The sequence below is a fragment of the Sphaerodactylus townsendi genome, linkage group LG15, assembly GCF_021028975.2.
Source record: "Sphaerodactylus townsendi isolate TG3544 linkage group LG15, MPM_Stown_v2.3, whole genome shotgun sequence".
Lineage (NCBI taxonomy): Eukaryota > Metazoa > Chordata > Lepidosauria > Squamata > Sphaerodactylidae > Sphaerodactylus > Sphaerodactylus townsendi.
Genome location: NC_059439.1, coordinates 12838854 through 12857625, shown reverse-complemented (window position 1 = coordinate 12857625; position 18772 = coordinate 12838854). Strand labels below are relative to the sequence as shown.

The following is an 18772-nucleotide window of genomic DNA, read 5'->3' as shown; positions in this document are numbered from 1 at the left end:
GTCATGCCCCCACAGAGGCTTTTGCTATTTTTCCATAAAGCTTCAGTTTCCCCATAGTTAGTAGGGGAAGTTTCCCCATAGTTCATTGTAACGTCTTCTAAGGGAGGGATATTTTAGTTAGCCCCTGTCCCTTTAAGACATTTCCCAAGAGGCAGTCTTCCTTCTTTACCCAGCAACCCCCCTATTTTAGCATTAGCCAGTCGGTCAGAGCAAGGTGCCAAGGGTAGCTGGAGACTGTAATATTTGTGACGTATTTGGTGGTCCATAATAGTCTATGGTGATATATACAGCATATATACAGCACAAGCAATTAGAACTAGACAAAGACTGAAAGAACTAAAAGGAAGCAAGACACAGTGGACTTTCTTGAAAGCAACCAAGAGAAGACACAGTCTACAGCTTCAAATCTGCTCAAGACAAGCAAGTACTTTGATTTAGGCAGAACCAAGGGAGGAGTTAGGGTCTTAATTCTCCTAAGTAATAAACCTATTGTTTCAGTTGTTGAACCTGGCTTGTGTCTCCCCCACTCTGTCCTAGCCAAGTACAGGGCACCAAAAACAGATTCACTTGGGGGGCAGAACAGTGGGTAACACACACATACAGACCATACATATATAGTTTGGCAGTGATCACTTCTTGGTGATCAAAGAGGGAAGTATTTGTAAATCTGAAGACAGCCAGTGGACTGTGGCAAGTTAAAAAGCAAGAAAATAATGCGCATAAAGCTATTTACAAGGCCAAGTTGGAGGTTCTTTGGGCGTAACCTAATATGGAAGAGTTTTATTACATCATAAGAAAAAGTGTTCCGGAATGAAGAGACAGAGCCCAGTAGACCTTGTAGGAGATGAGTTCTGTCCCAAGCTGATGCGGTGTAGCTTTGACTTAAAGATGTCCTTGGCAACCGTATGAAAGATTGAAATTCAGGCGTGGCTACGCGGTTATTTTTTTACTATGAAAATGTGTTTATAGAAACAAGGTACACATATTCATTTCTGTTTCTCATGCAACGCCTTGCTGTGGATGTAAAATGGTGGCAATCTGTGCCAGAGTTAATTGGGAGCATGAATTTAAATACTGTGGATTAAGGGGCTGGAGTGCCTCTGAGCTTGTGCAAAGTGCATTGCTCTGATTGCAAAGTTCATTGGTCTCTGAATATCCCATGGAGAACCCTTAAACTGAAAGGACTGCTGGAGAGAAGGATTTCCTGGAAGTTACCTTTAGAATGAGCTGAAAAAGAGGCCTCATAAACATTTTTGTCCTCCAGTTTATTCTAGGAGCTCGGGGCAGTGAGGTAGTTCTGGCTCAGAGTTGTCACCCAGCAAGATTACATGACAGAGTGTGGGGATTTGAACTTGGATCTTCCAGAACCTAGTTCAGTGATGGCAAACCTTTTCGAGATTGAGTGCCCAAATTGCAAGCCAAAACCCACTTATTTATCGCAAAGTGCCAACACGGCAATTTAACCTGAATACTGGGGTTTTAGTTTAGGAAAAACGGTTAGCTCTGAGGCGTGTGTTCCTCGGGAGTAAGCTTAGTGGTAGTCAGTGGCTTTGCTTTGAAGCAACCGTGCAACTCTTCCAATGGGTGAATCACGACCCTAGGAGGGTTTACTCAGAAGCAAGCCCCATTGCGAGCAACTGAGCTTACTCTCAGGTAAAGGATCGCGCTTTAGTTCTTCCCATGAAAATCAGTGGGGTTTAACAGTGCTCCCCCCCCCCACATGACGCACTCTGTGCGCACGTGCCCACAGAGAGGGCTCTGAGTGCCACCTCTGGCACCTGTGCCATAGGTTCGCCACCACTGACCTAGTTTGATACTTTAACCACTCCACCACACTGGCTTAATTTTACTGTGTGGTATCTTTAACACCATATAAGGCAGCGATTTTATTGTGCGTTCCTTTTGTTCCCTTTACATTTTGTACTGAGCAGTTCTGCAATCTTCTTGAGGATGCAGCATAGAAATTTATAATAAGCAAATGTTCCTCTCCTCCATTCAAAAGGGCTTGAGCCCCAGCACCTCTCCTCTAGTAAACAAAATACTAACAGGGACAATTTTTTTCTTCCTTAACTGGGGAAACAATTGCCAGGTGCTTTTACTACCCCTCTTTGCATTCTTGAGTGCTGAGCTTTGCAAAAGGAGTTGGTGGGGAGGGGGGGAAGGTTAAGGCTTGGTGAGACCTGGCTTCTGTGACAAATTTCTAGCAAGAAAAGTGCCAGGAGGCTAGAAAATCATGCTGTTCAAAGCTCTTGGATTCCAGAATGGTGTGAAATGAATATGCTTCCTCAGACAGGGCGGGTGCGAAAGGAATGCTCATGTTCCCAAGAATTTTGTTAAGGTTCTTGAACTTGCAAAAGGTGTTTCATTCTGAATGGAAGGGGTATGTGAGCAACCCTCTGTCAGCCACCTCTGCAGGGTAGGCCACCTTGGCCCTCAGGGACTCTGGAACAAACAAGATGTGAATCTGACTTCTGTTCATAAACTTGGGCCCCTGAACCACACTGTTATGTCTCAGGAATCAGGAGTCGGAGGAACAAAACATAGTACTTTATTTCATAGCTGCTACTCACACATAGCCTAAAATCACTCTGCAGCTGTGTTCAATATAATACACATACTAATTACCAATTCCAGTGCAACAGCTGCAGACTCTTAAAACAATACAGTACCTCACAATCAATACAATACAGTACACACACCAACTTCCTCCCTCTTGCTGTGCCTCACTTTTATCCCTCTCATGAGTTCCCTCCCTCCTGGAAGGTCCCTGCTCCAATCTGGCAAGCTGTCTGTCTTGCCTTGCTGGCCTGAGACTGGCTCTTCAGCTGTCCTGGACCTCCTCTTTGATTGCAGCCTGGTTGGGGCTGAGCCAGACCCACACCACTTTCTAAGGCTGCAGAGGGCTGCTGATTGCAGCTTGGCTAGGGCCGTGTTGCCTCCACCCTATTCCTTGAAATTGCTGAGGCTGGCTCTTGCTGATCAGGCTCTCCTGCTATTTCTCTGCTGTTCCTTTTGGCTGCTGGCTTCTTGGAGGTCCTTGCTCCCTGTGTTGTTGTTGTTCTCCAGGGTCCCTAGGTGAGCATTTGTGGCAAGGAGGGTGGCAGAACAGGCTGCTGGGTGCTGGGAGGCAGCCCCGTCTCTGGACAGAGTATGCATGTGCGGAGGGGCCTCCCTTATATTCCAGGGATCTCTCTGTTAGAGGACACAGTGGGTCTTTATATGAGAAACCTTTATGTTGTTAGAACTGCATATACCAAGAGCCTCCCATCTGTACATAGATGCTCTCAATATTTGCGGTCGCCATGTTGGCACAGAAGGGGTATTTTGCACTCTTGTACAGCTTTAGTACCAACCCCGGGGTGCAGAGTGGTAAACTGCAGTACTGTAGTCCAAGCTCTGCTGATGACCTGAGTTCGATGCCAACAGAAGTCAGTTTCAGGTAACGGGCTCAAGGTTGACTCATCCTTCCATCCTTCCAAGGTCGGTAAAATGAACACCCGGATTGCTGGGGGTAAAGTGTAGACGACTGGGGAAGGCAATGGCAAACCACCCCTAGTAAATGTTGCAATGTCTGCCTAGTAAATATTGTCACTGCATGTGATGACACCCGGTGCTTGCAGAGGGGTCTACCTTTACCCTAAACCTCTGAACCCCAGTGCTAGGAGGCAACATCAGGGGAAGGTCTTTGGCTCTGAGCTGTGTTTGTTAGCCCTTTGGTAACCAGTCATCTCCGTTGTGAAACAGGATGCTGGACTAGATAGCACGCAGGGGTCTGGAAGAGCACTTCTTATGTTCTTAGGCAATGCTCTGGGTCTTCCAAAACGCTGATGAACATCTTTCTAACCATCTCAGCTGGTCTAAATATTCTTGATTTAAACAAAGTCTCAAGCTATTTTGAACATCTGGGCTTAGTCTGGACAAAAGAAATTACATTGGTTCATGTGCCTTCCTGCTGTCTCTGAGTAATCAACAATAACAAGAAGAGAAGAAGAGTTTGGATTTATACCCCACCTTTCTCTCTTGTAAGGAGAGTCAAGGTGGCTTACAAGCTCCTTTCCCTTCCTATCTACAGTTGTGTTTGGAAGAGAAGGGCTTCCAGCCTGCAAAGAAAGACTTCAACCCAAACACTTCTAGTTCTATCATGCGAATACCGAATAACATCATTTTTTCTTCTTTCCGTTCTGTTAGGCGCACTCCTCTTTCAGAGACCAGTCACAGACTTCCATGCTGTGGGAAGCTACACCAGTGTATTTTCTGCCTGGTTTGTAGCTATGAAGATACAGAGCTTCTCCCAGGAAGGAAAAAAAAGCACCCAGTGCAGTGATGGCGAACCTATGGCACAAGTGCCAGAGCCCTCTCTGTAGGCACACACAAACATCATGTGGGAGAGAAATCCGTCCTCCCACATCTAGGCTGGCCTGGGCCGCTGGGCTCGATCATTAGCATTAAACCTAAGACCTAGTTTTGGGGAAGCAGTGTAGGTAACCCTGTTAAGCGCTGTTAAACCCCACTGATTTTCATGCAAAGAACTAAAGTGCGATCCTTTACTGGGAGTAAGCTCGGTTGCTGGTAATGTGGCCTGCTTCTGAGTAAATCCTCCTAAGGTCGTGATTCACCCATTCGAAGAGTTGCACGGTTGCTTCAAGCAAAGCCAACAACTACCACCAAGCTTACTCCCGAGTAATACACGCCTCAGAGCCAACCATTTTTCCTAAACTAAAACCTCAGTATTCCGGTTAAATTGCCGTGTTGGCACTTTGCGATAAATAAGTGGGTTTTGGGTGCTGTTTGGGCACTCAGTCTCAAAAAGGTTTGGCATCACTGACCTAGTGGTATAAAAGTCCAAGAGGTCTGTTCAATGCTAACGTGAAGATTAATTCCTAAGGAGCAGCAGCCCTGTTGGGCTGTCCTAGCAAAATTAAACCAGTCACCAGTATTCCAGCACAAAGCCCGGGGAGCCTGGACTCACTGGCAAAATTTGCATCAAATGCAAAATGAAATCATGTTCAGCTCATTACAGCCGGGCAAAGGGACGGGCCCTTGGCAGCCGTCCAGGGGGTACCAGACCCCCACTGCAAATGTTTGGAGACGCCATCTGTCCTCCGGGGGACGGGCTTAATGCCGATCGGGGCGTGCCCTGGCCGAGGAGGCGGGGTTGAGCGGCAAAGGGGGCGTGACTTAGAGGAGCATCTGCCCGCCTTCTGGATTGGAAACAGCAGATGGGGCGGAGCGAACGCGGGGCGGAGCGCCCAGTGCGGAAAGGCGCCGCAGCCGCGCTGGGGCTGGTCACATTGGAGCGCGCATCATCGGTGGCATCAGCGGAAAGGGAAATCGGAGGGCGGGCACGGCCTCCGCTCGGGCGGGCCCCTCAGCCAGCCTGCCTGCCTGCCTGCCTGCCAGCTGGCCGGGGTGCAAGCGAGGAGCCCCCCTCCCGAGCTGGAGTCGGGTCCGGCTTCCCCGTCGAGGCTTTGGCTCCATGCAATGCGCCGCCTCCCTTAGCGCCATGCAGCGGGCCGGAGGAGGAGCGGCGGCGGCGGCTGCAACGGCGGAGCCTGCAGGAGGAGGAGGAGGCGAGGCGGTGGCGGCGGCGGCCTCGTACCGGGTTCTGAGCCGCTTGCTGGGCTACGCCGGGGCCGATTCCGCCGCGGTGGGCTTGGCGCTCGGCGGAGCTGTCGCGGAGACCGCGGGCGGGGATCGAACCAGGGCCGGCGGGCTGCGGGGCTCGCAGCTGCTGGTATTCGGGCCTGGCGAGGCTGGGGAGCCGGCGGGGAGCGCCCCGGCCGCCTGCCTGCCGCCGGCGGCTCCTCCTCAACAGCCTGCGGAGCTGCTGTGCGCCAGGCACCGGTGCGCTCTGCTGGACGCCCCCAAAGGCGAGCCCGGAGGGGGCCGATGCTGGAGCGGGGCGGCCGGCGGCCTCCTGTTCCCCCCGGGGGCCGGCCTGGAGCTGCAGCTGGCCGCCTTGGGACTGCACCAGGCACCCCCGACGGCGCCGGCAGGGCCAGGCAAGGCTGCTGGCGAGTGCCCGTGCCTGAGTCTCCTGCCTCCGCCGCCCGCTCTTCCCTTGCTGCCCCCGGGGGAGGAGACCAGCGACGCCCTGCTGGTGTTGGAAGCCCTGGGCCCCGACGAGGAGGACGGAGACGAAGATGCCGGCGTGGGGGACAGCCGCTTCCAGCCACCCCCTCCGGCTGCCCCCGTGTCGTCGTCTGCCCCTGCGCCTCCTCCGGCTGTCCCGGTGCCCCCTGCCGCCGGTGGGGCCAACCGCCCCGGCTCGTCCGCCCCGTCCAGGAAAGGCTCCTTCAAGATCCGCCTGAGCCGCCTGTTCCGCACCAAGAGCTGCAGCGGACCGTCCTGCAACGCCGCAGCCGGCTCGGGCGCACGTCGGCCGGGCGACAAGGAGTTTCCCCCAGCCGCCGCTGCCCCCGCCTGGGGCACGGCCGGGAGTCTCCCCAACGTGTCCCTGCCCGGGGGTCGGGACCAAGACTCGGGCAGGTAGGAAGCAGAGGAGGGTTCTTGGGGGGAAAAACATGGGGTAGGGGAGGCAGAGAGGTGGGATCCCACTCTGGGTTTGAACAAGGGTGTCCAGCTCTGGCCCTCTAGATGTTCATGGACTACCATTACCATCAGCCTGTGGTCCTCCAGATGTTCATGGACTACCATTACCACCAGCCCCTTCCAGCTGATGGGAAGTCCCATCAGCCTCTGGCACTCCAGATATTTGTGGAATTGTCCTCCAGATGTTCATGGACTACAGTTCCCATCAGCCCCTGCCAGCTGGTAGAAATTCTCATCAGCCTCTGTCCCTCCAGATGTTTGAGGACTAGTGTTCCCATCAACCTTTCCTGAAGATAAGGATAATGGGAATCATGATCCATTAACTTCTTGAGGGCCAGAGTTGGAGACCCCTGCCTTAGAACCTTAAAAAGGTTTGTGGTGCTTTGTAGAGGGGAAGCAGGGCCTGGATCTGAGTTGAGGGATAGAAGAATATTTTCTTTGAACCCTACTAGCTTCTTCAGTATGTTGCTCGCTTTCTGTATCCCTCCTTCAAGCATTTTTCCCCTTTGACTCCAAGCCATGTACTTGAGCTACCAAATTCCTTGACCTCTGTCGATCCCCCAAAGTAAATGGCTGTGTTGATCCTTAGCAAAAAAAAAAACTCCAACAGAAGACGATGAATACCTCTTGTTACAACCCATCCATCTGAGAGGACAGATGAGTGAATCCAGCCAGCTATGTCATTCAATCTTGTTCAGATCTCCTCTTGACTACAACACCCATCCCACATGGCTGTGGCACATTACAAGCTTCATGATCATAACCCCCCCTCCCCACCGCATAGCCTTTCCCTTCCTTTCCCTTCCCCTGGCAGAAAAGCTCATCTTGTGAACTGTCAGGTTCCCCAAAGTGTTCTGGAGAACATGGAAGGCTTGTGCAATGTGTTGTTTGGGTTGGGTTTTTTAATAAGAAGTGTGGCATGCTGATATTGATCTGTAATTTAATGCAGTGGAAGTATGGAGCACTGCTGGAAAGCTGGAAAGAGAATCTGTCTTGGTAGTCTGCAAAAGGTGACTGACAATGTGATCCTTAGCACATTTATTCAGATACTAGCAGTAAAGCCCAGTGTAGGGTAAAAGCAATTCAGCAAGCCTAGATAGGGTACAGGGTGAGGGCAGGTAGGGGACTGATCATCAGGCTGGGGGGGCTTGTTGTGTGGGGAGGCCGGGAGGGCTTGCCGGATGTGGGGGGGGGGGGGGCAGGAGGCTTGTGCAATCCCAGAGCAGTGGCACCAAGATACCGCTGCTCTGAATACCCTCCACCAATAGAGAAGCAGGACTTACTTCATGAGTCCTGCTCCCCTATTGGTGGAGGATTTGTTGTCAGACATTCCATCCCTTAGCCTTTTATTATTGGTAAGATAAGTTCTGCTGAGTTCACTGAGACTTATACCCGAGTTAGCATAGGCCATTTCTGCACAGTACAAATAAAATGCCTTGGAGACATTTTCGAAAGAACCGTTTTGGCCTTTTTTTGTCCACATAGCACAGATTTTAAAAAGTGTTGCCAGGGAAAGCAGTTCTTTTTCCTGCCCTCCTCCCCCCCAAATAGCTCTCACTTCTGTTTTTGCCGCAACCCATGCTTGCCATTTTCTCCCTCTTGTGATTCTCTGTGCCACCCGCCATTTGGTGAAGGTTTTCCTCAGAAGGTAAGAGCTGTTAGAAGTCGGGCGGGAAATATAAGACATTTCCCGCTCTCTGCACAGCAAGCAGGAAACGTGGACTCCGTCTGGGGGAGAAAAGATTGCTAGTTTAGCATTTTCTAAAAAAAACCCAGGTTAAGCAGAAAAAAGCTGCCCTGAAGATATCTTGGGGAAAAAGCTGTGCAGAGTTCTTCCCCAAAAAGCTTCCGTTAGCGTCTTCAGGATGCTTTATTTGTGCTGTGCAGAAATGGCCTTACTGAGAATGGCAGTCTTCTAAGATCCTGATGAGATTTTGTTTTTGCGGTTTGAAGAATCTGTTACAAATTACCGGTAGCTTCTCTAGTGTTGAATGTACAATTGGCTAGTTAGAAGTTACGGACTTGTCAGTGAATGGTTAGAATGCTATATGTCAGCCAGTGGATTCTTTGATGCTGGAGGCCTCTCCTCAGTCTATTCAGTCTGCATGGTGTAAAGCCTTTAGGAGAAATAATTCATAGTTCTGGGGTAAGTTGTCATCAATACACAAACACCCAGCTCTATATGCCTTCATCCGCATTGCCTGGTGATATAGTAAATGTCGTGACTGTGCATAACTGCAAAGTGCATAACTGCTGAGGTTCAATGCCTGAGGGCGAACAAGGGGAAACTAAATCCTGACTAGATGGGGTGATTCTGGTTGGGAAGGCATGGACCCTCCTCACTTTTGCAGGGGTCCAGCTGACATTCGCTGAGTCAGTTGCAAGCCTAGGGCTTTCGTAGGATTCAACTGTATTGCTTGGAGAAACATGATAAGGCAATTGCCAAAAAAGGCATTATTTCATCTTCTTTTATCTTGGAAGATGACCCCTGCCCCGCACCTTGATTTGGCTGATTTAGCCATGGGGGTCTATGCCATAGCTATTTCAAGGCTAGACAGCTGTAGCACACTCTACCTTGATCTGCCTTTAAAGTCAGTTCAGAAACTCCAGTTGGGTGACCTTGGGTCAGTCACAGTTCTTTCTGAATCTCAGCCCCACTCACAAGGGGTCTGTTGTGGGAAGAGGAAGGGAAAGAGTTTTTAAGCCACTTTGAGATTCCTTACTGTAGAGAAAAGCGGGGTATAAACCCAAACTCTTCTTCAGAATGCCATGGCTCGACTACTGTTGAGTACAAAGCGGAAGGTGCTTGTCACACCCATTCTGTAGACAGTCCATTGATTACTGGGTTTCAGTTCAAGGTTCTGGGTCACATACCAACACGGCCACCTCTTCTATTCTACCTTGCTACAGCTTTGGTTGTCTGAGCGAAATCTTCTGAAGGTCCCAGCCTGCAAATGAGTAAGATTGGCAACAGCCCAATATTCTCAGTGGTGCCCCCCTTTGTGGAATGGCTTCCCTGAGGGGATGGGGAAGGCCCCCATGTTCCTGTCGTTTGGGAGGATATGCAAAGTAGAAATGCATTTTGACAAAGTGATTAGAACCGAAGTATAGTGGAACAGCACAGGAGGCGAATTCTATAAAGAATAGTGTTGTACTCTGTTGCAGTGCTTACTGTATGTAAGTGCAAACATAGTCCCTTATCAAGCAATGGGTCTTGTAACTGACCCATGGGGTGATGCCACATTACGGGGTTTACAGGGTGATTTGTTATTGCCTTCCCCAGTCATCTACACTTTACCCCCAGTAAGCTGGGTACTCATTTTACCGACCTGGGAAAGATGGATTGCTGAGTCAGGCTTGAGCCAGCTACCTGAAATTGACTTCTGTTGGGATCGAACTTAGGCTGTGAGCAGCGCTTTGACTGCAGAGCTGCAGCTTCCCTGCTCTGTGCCATGACCCCCTTTTTACTGCAGTGTTCTTTGTCTTTGTACCTTCCTTCTTCATTGTGGAATGTTATGCCTTAGATGGTTTTTGCTGTATTAGCTTTTTGTTTGCACTGTTTTCTAGTTCTGTCTTCCTGGTCCTCCTACATTGCTGAGTAAGGGTCCTTGCTGACTCTTTGAATTGTTGACAGACAGAAAGAAAACCTTTGTTGGCATATAAGACATCAGGCAACTGTGATCAAACCATAAACAAAACTAACAGCAAGCCATAACCACAACTTACAGATGGAAAAAGTAAACGACAATTCATCTCCCAATCTCATCTTGATGCAGCTTTATAGCACCTTGCAAAAATTTTGCTACTTCCTCACTTATTTCAAGATTGGGATTATTCAAGAGAAGAATCAGCTTAGCAGAATCAGAAAGTCCTGTCCTATTTACTAAAATAGGGCTTAGATACTTATTTTGAATTTCCGAATAAAAAGGACAACAAAATAGAGCATGCTGGATAGTTTTTGTGCAGTCTGCCTTAGAGAGGCAATGCCTAGCTCCGTGGTGGCGAACCTTTGGCACTCCAGATGTTATGGACTACAATTCCCATCAGCCCCTTCCAGCATGGCCAATTGGCCATGCTGGAAGGGGCTGATGGGAATTGTAGTCCATAACATCTGGAGTGCCAAAGGTTCGCCACCACTGGCTGAACGTGCTACATTTTGACATCTTCCATAGAGAATTTCAGATGGCATAACATTGAAACTGGCTGAAGGATCTATGTTGATTTGGATTTTGGAGAATTGCTTTCCATATTTTGTAATCTGCCTTGAGTCTCAGTGAGAAAGGCGACTATAAATCGAGGCAATAAAACTTACAGAACTAATTTGGGTGTGTGTTCTCATGATTTGCAAGAAGGGAAAACTGTATTCTGTTAATTTATAACCCCCCTTACAGCTAAGCATAAAATCTCTCGTTTCAGGAGCTGGGGTGATAGTTATGTGATGCATTCTCCAGTTCTGGAGGTCTTGCAATTTGAATTCTGGTTCACTGAAAAAATAAGAGTTTGAGGATCCTGTTTTATTCTTTGTGGCGTTGCAGTATTTGTCATTTTTATTTCACACTTCATTTCTAGTCCACAATCAAGGTGGATTACAGAAACTGGAAACTTGCAATGGAAACATTAATAAATTATTAAAAACGACAAAAGTACTTCCTTCATTAAAAAAATCCTTCTTAACAGTTCCACTTCATCAGTTAGATTATTAGATGATCCTGACCTCTTTAAACTGGCCATTCTATAGTGTATATAGGACACAACAGTTCACAGTTATTTCCTGACTCTAGACAAGTTTCTGATGGAGTGCGACTTAGAGCTGGCTCTCACTCAGCGTGGTGTAGCAGTTAAGAGCAGGTGGATTCTAATCTGGAGGGTTTGATTCCCCACTCCTCCACCTGAGTGGTGGAGGCTTATCTGGTGAACCAGATGTGTTTCTGCACATTCTTGCTGGGTAATCTTGGGCTAATTACAGTTCTCTCAGGACTCTCTTAGCCCCACCTACCTCATAAGTGTCTGTTGTGGGGAAAGGAGCTTGTAAGCCACCTTGAATCTCCTTACAGGAGAGAAAGGTGGGGTATAAATCCAAACTCTTCTTCTAAATCTGATGTGAGCAGCTCTGCCTACGATACTAGAGTTCCTGCACAGGTATTGGTTATGTTGGTTATTGCTGTCAATTAGGGCATGTTTCTAAGTCTACACACTTGAGGTGGGAATGTAGCTCATGTTGGAAGTGAAGGACTTGGTACTCAGACTTCAGACCTCAGACTTCAGAAGAGGACTTGACTAGAGAGTCAGGGAAATAGAGGGGTCAAGACGCTGAGCAGCCTTTCTCTACGACTCTGACACCCTCCCTTTGAGGTTTAGGTTGCTACTCTCAATGAAAGTTCTGCCTTTCACACCTTCTCTCCACACCACTTCTCCATCTTGCAGCCATGAGGGCAGGATGCAAATCCTGCATCTCCCTCCGTCCTAGTTTATTAGATGATATTAGGAGGCAATATTTATCATATTCAGAAATGGAGTTTCTATAATAAATGAAGTGTGTTCGTTTAAATGGAGGAACGTAATTTTTGTTCCTGGCACACACAGAGACTAGATGGGCTTTGCTCCACACGATAGCCTTTGTACACTCTGAAAAATTGCCAGATCCAACATCTGAGAGGTTGAGAGAGTCTGAATCCAATGGCTCAGTGGTATGCAAAAGGGGGCAGATTTCCAAGATATAAAAAGGGCCCGGCTGGATCAGACCAGTGGTCCGTCCAGTCCAGCCTCCTGTGTCAAACTGGTCAGCCAGTTGCTAAGGAAGGTCTTCCCCTGATGTTTTCCACTAGCACTGGATTTCAAAGGTTTACTGCGTCAAAATGTGCACATTTCCTTGACTAACCAAAACTGGTAACCTTGGAGAGCCATTTCCAGTGAGTACTGGGCTGGAGACACCCTTGGTCAGACTTGGCCTAAGGCTGCTGTGTACATCAGATCTTCATACTAGCATCTTATTTATTTTACCACTGCTGTATAGATTTCCAGGTCGCACAGAACAATTTTATATTTCCGTGCTGCTTATTGGTATCGATCCTGACATCAAATAGTGCTGCCAAAGTCAGTGTAGCTGCTGTTGAGATAGGTTGCAGGATGGCTTGTGTCTCAGAGCAGGTCTAATAACCTGATAGTTATAGCCTTTTATTAACAGTTCTATTGATCCTGTATGTCTAACCCCTTTTATAATCTTTCATAGTTTTTTTTTAAAATTAAACTTTTTCTCCCTTTTAATTTTTATATTTTTATTCTGTTTTATTTTTCCATACATTTTTGTGTTCCCAATTACTTTTTACCAGTAGATTATTTTAGAAATATAGTTTTAACACATTTTACTTTTTTAGTAATGTACCTTATGCTGGTCTATGACCATAATAAAGATTGATTGCTTTTGGCAGGTCAGTATGGTGCAGTTTGGGAGGACTGTCTATTCTCCGCTGTCTTCACAAGGAATCCATTTTATTTAGAAGATTTGTAGACTACCTGTCTTCCTCTGCTCGAGGTTGCTTGGCAACTAAAACAGTAAAAAGGAAGTAAGCAAACAACAATAAAAACTTACAAATAAAAATGAGCTAAGGAATAAAAGTTTTCAGGACTCTAAAATGAAGCTGATAGACCAGTCCTCAGTCTAGGAGTAGACCATAAAATAGGATTTTATTTAGTAGGTTGAGTAATATGGGAAGATCTGGAAGTGCCAGAGAATGAGTTTGGGGCATGAAAGTATGGTTATTATTCTCTCACTGGACAGGCACAAAGGACACTCCCCCTCTCAAATAAATGAGCTGTATTTATGGGTATTAAGGATCTGCAGTTATAGGAGCATACTTGGTTTGATTTTAGTGAGGCTTAGTCCATTTCAACCATTTCTGTGCCTTTTTTACTCCTGGCAATTAAATGGTAGTAAAGCTGAGATTTTTTCCCCCTTTCTTCTCTGACTGCTTCAGGACTCCCTTAATTGCTTGTAGTTAAATCAATTAATATATGCTGACAACGTATAGTGCTTCCCTTTTCCCTGCAAAGAATAACTGTGTAATCTATTCTCTGCTGCTGTAAGACCAGGACCCCTTCTGCACGTGCTGAATAATGTACTTTCAATCCACTTTCACAATGGTTTGCAGGTGGATTTTGCTAAAATCCAGCTGCAAAGTTCATTGAAATGCATTATTCTCCAGGTGCAGAAGGGGCCCAGGGTCTGTAGATAATTTTAGTGGATCTTCTTGGTGCTGCATTCAAAAATGTTAACAGTGTTTGGGGTAGTGGATTCTCTGGGGTTGGAAACATTTACTTTCTTGGGGGTAGTAAAGTGCAACTTGTAAAGTGGTGGGGTGAGGAGAAGGCCTTAAACTGAGCAGCCCTGAAACTTCTGGTGGCAGTGGGTTCCGTAACTTCAGTCCTAAACACCCTTGTTTGGGAGTGAATCCTGCTCAAATCAGTGGGGTTTACTTCTAAATATACATGCTTAGAATTACACCATCTATTTTGGGGGTGAATAATGGGTTGGGTGCGGATCAAGGGTTGCATACTAGCTTGTGGTAAATGAAAACAGTCCCCTTCCACAAATTCCATGCTGGGATAAACACACATTCTGTAGTATGAAAAACAAATTTCTGCAAGGGATTTCCCCCCCTGTGTGTCTGAACATTGAGAGGATGAAGATGTGTTGCCCCAAGCACTGAAAATCTTAACTGAGTCTGAGGCTCATTCCGCATGGGCCAAAAACAGCGGTGTGAAAATGGTATAAACCCTTTTACACCGTTTTCACACCACTGTTTTTGGCCCATGCGGAATCAACCTGAGATTTTCTGGGTGGTATCCAATTGAGACTTGAGACATCAGGAAGTGAAATTTTCCAGCCAGTACCAAGTTCTGTGCTTGTGTGGAGCCTTGGAGTACATGCGTTTTGCGCTCACTAAAGAAAACTCTGATTCTATGATGGTTGGAAGCTTCGCGGAGCAATCTGATGTAGAGTTGCATCTTTTGAGGGCCACAGAAGTCAATGGACCTAGAATGCCCTAATTCTGTGTATGACTTCAGTGACAATGATGTGGTTTTTCTGGAGCATGTTTGGTGTGGGAGAAGGTTGCTGGTATTTTTGGCTGGATATAGGGGACCAGGTTCTATTTATTTGAATGAAAGCTTATTGTCTGCTGTTTATAGATGGCAGATGAAATACAGTACCAGGCTCACCTTTGCCATTAAATGTACTATTTAACAGTGTATTAAGTGCCTAAAGCTATTGATTAAAAGGAGGCGATTCTACAGCATTGACTCATGTAGAGGAAATGCATGGGGCAATTAGTTCTGGGGCTGGGTAATTCTGCATTGGGAGTGGTGTAACAATCCTGTTGCACCTGAAACACCATAGAAGTGCCCTTCCCTAGAACAGACCAAGTGGAAAGAGGCGGGACAAAACAGTACATTGATCAGAGAGATGCCAGGCTGCCTTCTTGTAAGTGTGTACTAATTATGGATTCACCAGAACAGCACTCTTTCACAATATACAAACAGGTTTCCTGGAGTGCCGTTTAGGAATTATGTTGGGATTGGAAAATTTTGGATCCTGTGGGTGGTTGGTGTTCTCTTGGCTGTAGACATGACTGAACTGTTTAGATCTCAGAAAGAGAACAAAGGAGGAGTATGTGAACTAGTAACAGTTTGCTAGAAGTGTAAAAGGGAACAAGGCCGTGTGACGTGGTACTGTCGTACTTATATTGGAGACATGACAGTTCAAAATCCTTAAGCAATGTTGGAGTTTCCTGGAAAATGTAAGATCAGGAAAATTTCCTAAATGGGTTTGGGATCTGATTTAGCATATTTGTCTTACTTTAGTGAATAGTATGCCATGTTTATTTTATATGCTGTTGAAATGCATCAAAAGCTCCCACCATTGCCACAATGCTCCAAAAGTACCGGTAGTTACTTCAATTTATTTAATCCAAATTGGGGCAGCTTATAAGTAAATACAGTAACGTAGAATAATAAAATATGATAAATTGTCATAATATATAGTTGAACAGTTAAGAAAGCAATAATTCAGTCAGGGTCTTTGAGTCTGTTTGTGATAGCTCAATGCAGATGTGGGAGGGAAATGCATCTCTCGCTTTTCGAATGAGGTCTTGATGAATGATGGAGATTTTTCTTCTTGCTCCCTGCTCTTTACATCTTGCAAGGATGGGTTAATTCAGTTAATTTGGGGAGAATTTCTCTCTTGCACCCCCATATCAGATGTACTGTTGCTCTGCGCTTGCTTTCTGCCCTTTCTTTCCTGGCTTGCTGGAGCATTGGAATGATGAGGTGGGAATACTGAGAGCAAGAGCACATTCCTCTGGGCCACTGACCTTTGACTTTACACCCTTGGTGTAGTGGTTAAGAGCAGGCAGATTCTAACCTGGCAAACCGGGTTTGATTCCCCACTTTTACACACGAAGCCTGCTGGGTGACTTCACAATTCTCACACAACTCCCTCAGCTCCACGTACCTCATAAGGTGTCCACTGGGAGAGGCAGGGAAGGAGTTTGTAAGCCTCTTTGAGAGTTGAGAAAAGTGGGGTATAAATCCAAATGCTGCTGCTTCTTGAACGTGGCTTGTCTCTCTTTGTCCTCTTTGGATTTTCTGACTGCATGGTTGACTTTGTCCCATGTGCTTGCCATTGGTGAGTCCCAAGTCTGGAACACTTGAAGAGCACTCCTCTAGAATCCATCTGCTCTCTGGCGATATTGTGGTTTAAATTGTGTAGAGTAACGTGACGGCATGAGTTGATGGGTGCATTCTTGCCCTATTGTAAACTGGCAAAAAAGGACACACAAATGCAATCCCCCACTCCCAGTTATTGTCATCTGCTAACCTGACATGGGTAGGCTTAAAAATCTCTACTTGCTTGGAGTCAGTGTTTCACTGCCTTTGAAATCTACCTTTTTAAGGCTGTTCTTAAGCCATAAACGTCTTTGGTCAATATGTTGTGTTGCAGGCATACAGATTTCATAGAATCATAGAGTTGGAAGAGACCCCAGGGCCATTGAGTCCAACCCCCTGCAATGCAGGAACACACAATCAAAGCACTTCTAACAGATGACCATCCAGCCTTTGTTTAAAAACCTTCAAAGAAGGAGACTCCACCACACTCCGAGGTAGCGCATTCCACTGTCGGACAGCCCTTTCTGTCAGGAAGTTTTTCCTGATGTTTAAGTGGAATCTCTTTTCCTTCACCTTGAACCCATTACTCCTGGCCCTAGTCTCTGGAGCAGCAGAAAACAAGCTTGCTCCCTCATCAACAGAACATCTGAAAGAATGTAATTGGGCTAGTAACTTTTATAGGCTTGTACACAGTGTTGAATATGTGAGAATGCCTTGCCGTTTCCTTGTGTAACTGCTTGTCAGTGAAGGTAAACAAAGCTCACCCATCGGTTCATATCAAGTAAAGATTTTATCGGAGTACCAGTACCCTTGAAGAATATCAGGCTATCCTCTTGGATATTGTCGATTCGTCTAGTTTGTAATTTGATGCCATGACGATGGGTGACTGGCTGGGCTTGTAGCTTTTCAGCCTGAATGTGGGGAGTTTGAAAAATGAACGGCACTTCTGACAGCTGAGGTAAACGTTCTTGGATTAAAGATGAAGGCACACATCACTTGTTGCTGGAAAAGCTTATTTTTCAAGTGTGCAATAATTACCTTCTGTCAAGCATGCCTCGGGAGTGTCTGAGCAAATTGAATTAGTAGTTCTTGATGTATTTAGCATGTGTCTACTCTGGCTCTAAACTCACACATTAAGGCAAGACGGAATAACCTCCTCCCAAATAGGCATTCATTTGATAGTCAAGGGGCTATCTAAAACTAGAATTGATGGCAAAATAAAAATTTAAAAAACCCCGAGGCCCGGTGGTAGACTCCTTCACCACCTCAGAGTGCAGAGAGGGGGGTTTATCATAATTTTGAATGGGACCGACACCACATAACTTTTACTGGCATTATAAAAAGCTTATTATGCAAAACAATACATAATATAGTAGCAAAACTAGAAAACTATATAATATAAAATACAATATTGTCTCAGTGTGATTTGAACCAAGAATCAGTTGTTCGGTGAGTATACACATCAGGCTCTTGTGTTTAATTGTGAATGTTGTTTCATAGCAAAACACAAGAGCCTTTCGACCTTGTCAGTTACAACACAAGACTTAATAACAGGCAGATTTTCTGTTGGTCTATAAATCCTCCTTTGCTGACCAAAAAAGGGGTCAACAAGCGGTGTCTAATTGTGCTGTGAAAAGGACAGTATAAAAATATGTGACCAACTGTTTCTACATGGCCCCTTCCGCACATGCAGAATAATGCACTTTCAATCCACGTTCACAATTGTTTGCAAGTGGATTTTGCTATTCCGCACAGTAAAATCCAGCTGCAAAGTGGATTGAAAGTGCATTATTCTGCATGTGCGGAAGGGGCCCATGGTTTGCATTGCAATCACATGTTATTTCCTGATAGGGAATTTTTGAACGTCTCCTTAGCATAACTGCCATTTTGAACGAATGTCCTTCTAAAAAGCTGCTCCTTTCTATTCTTTCTCCTGCATTTCTAGTTTGCAAGAAGTTTGTTTTGTTTCTAAAGGCAAGGGGCAAATTCAGCACCCACACCCGGCCATCTGAATTGGTACAGTCCCTCCTGTGACTATATTGTACTTTCTATGTAGGTCTGATGCAAGGGAATGAGGGGGGGTTGAACGGACAGTACTTCTTAAGACTACAGATTTCATCTGTAAACTCCACATGGGTAAATTCTCACTTCTGAAAGTCATCTCACTTAAATCCAACCTGATGCTGTTGAGGAATCAGGGTACGTTTGAGACGTATGCATTGTGGCAAGTTCTGGTAATTCTCTTACTTATATGTTCTTCTCACTGCTTTTTCTTTTTTTGGCAGAAAACCGAGATTGATGCGAACTCAAAGTGCCTTTTCTCCCGTTGTTTTTGGACCCCTCTTCACGGGTAAGTGTCGCGCACTTATATCTCCTCCCCTCCAGCTCTTATGGTTTTATGAATGTTTTTGTGTGTGGTGTTTTGCCATTCAGTTCTCCCATTTTTATTTCATGATATTGTGCCGCAAATGGTTTGTATTAGGGTGTTTGTGGGCGAGCATCCTTTTAGGAGAAAAAAGTGTTATTTGGACTGGCAGCTTTTAGAGACTTTTTATCT

The 18772-nt window shown here is 46.2% G+C and overlaps 1 protein-coding gene across 1 annotated transcript in view; it reads left to right on the top strand.

The window, feature by feature from the left end:
- Positions 1-3302: 3302 nt before the first annotated feature.
- SOCS7 (suppressor of cytokine signaling 7) overlaps positions 3303-18772 on the top strand; it is a 42428-nt gene continuing 26958 nt past the window's right edge. The window contains exons 1-3 of the mRNA XM_048516441.1: positions 3303-3369; positions 5217-6489; positions 18501-18565. Coding sequence (XP_048372398.1) covers positions 3303-3369; positions 5217-6489; positions 18501-18565 — 1405 coding nt within the window. The remainder of the gene's footprint in view (positions 3370-5216; positions 6490-18500; positions 18566-18772) is intronic.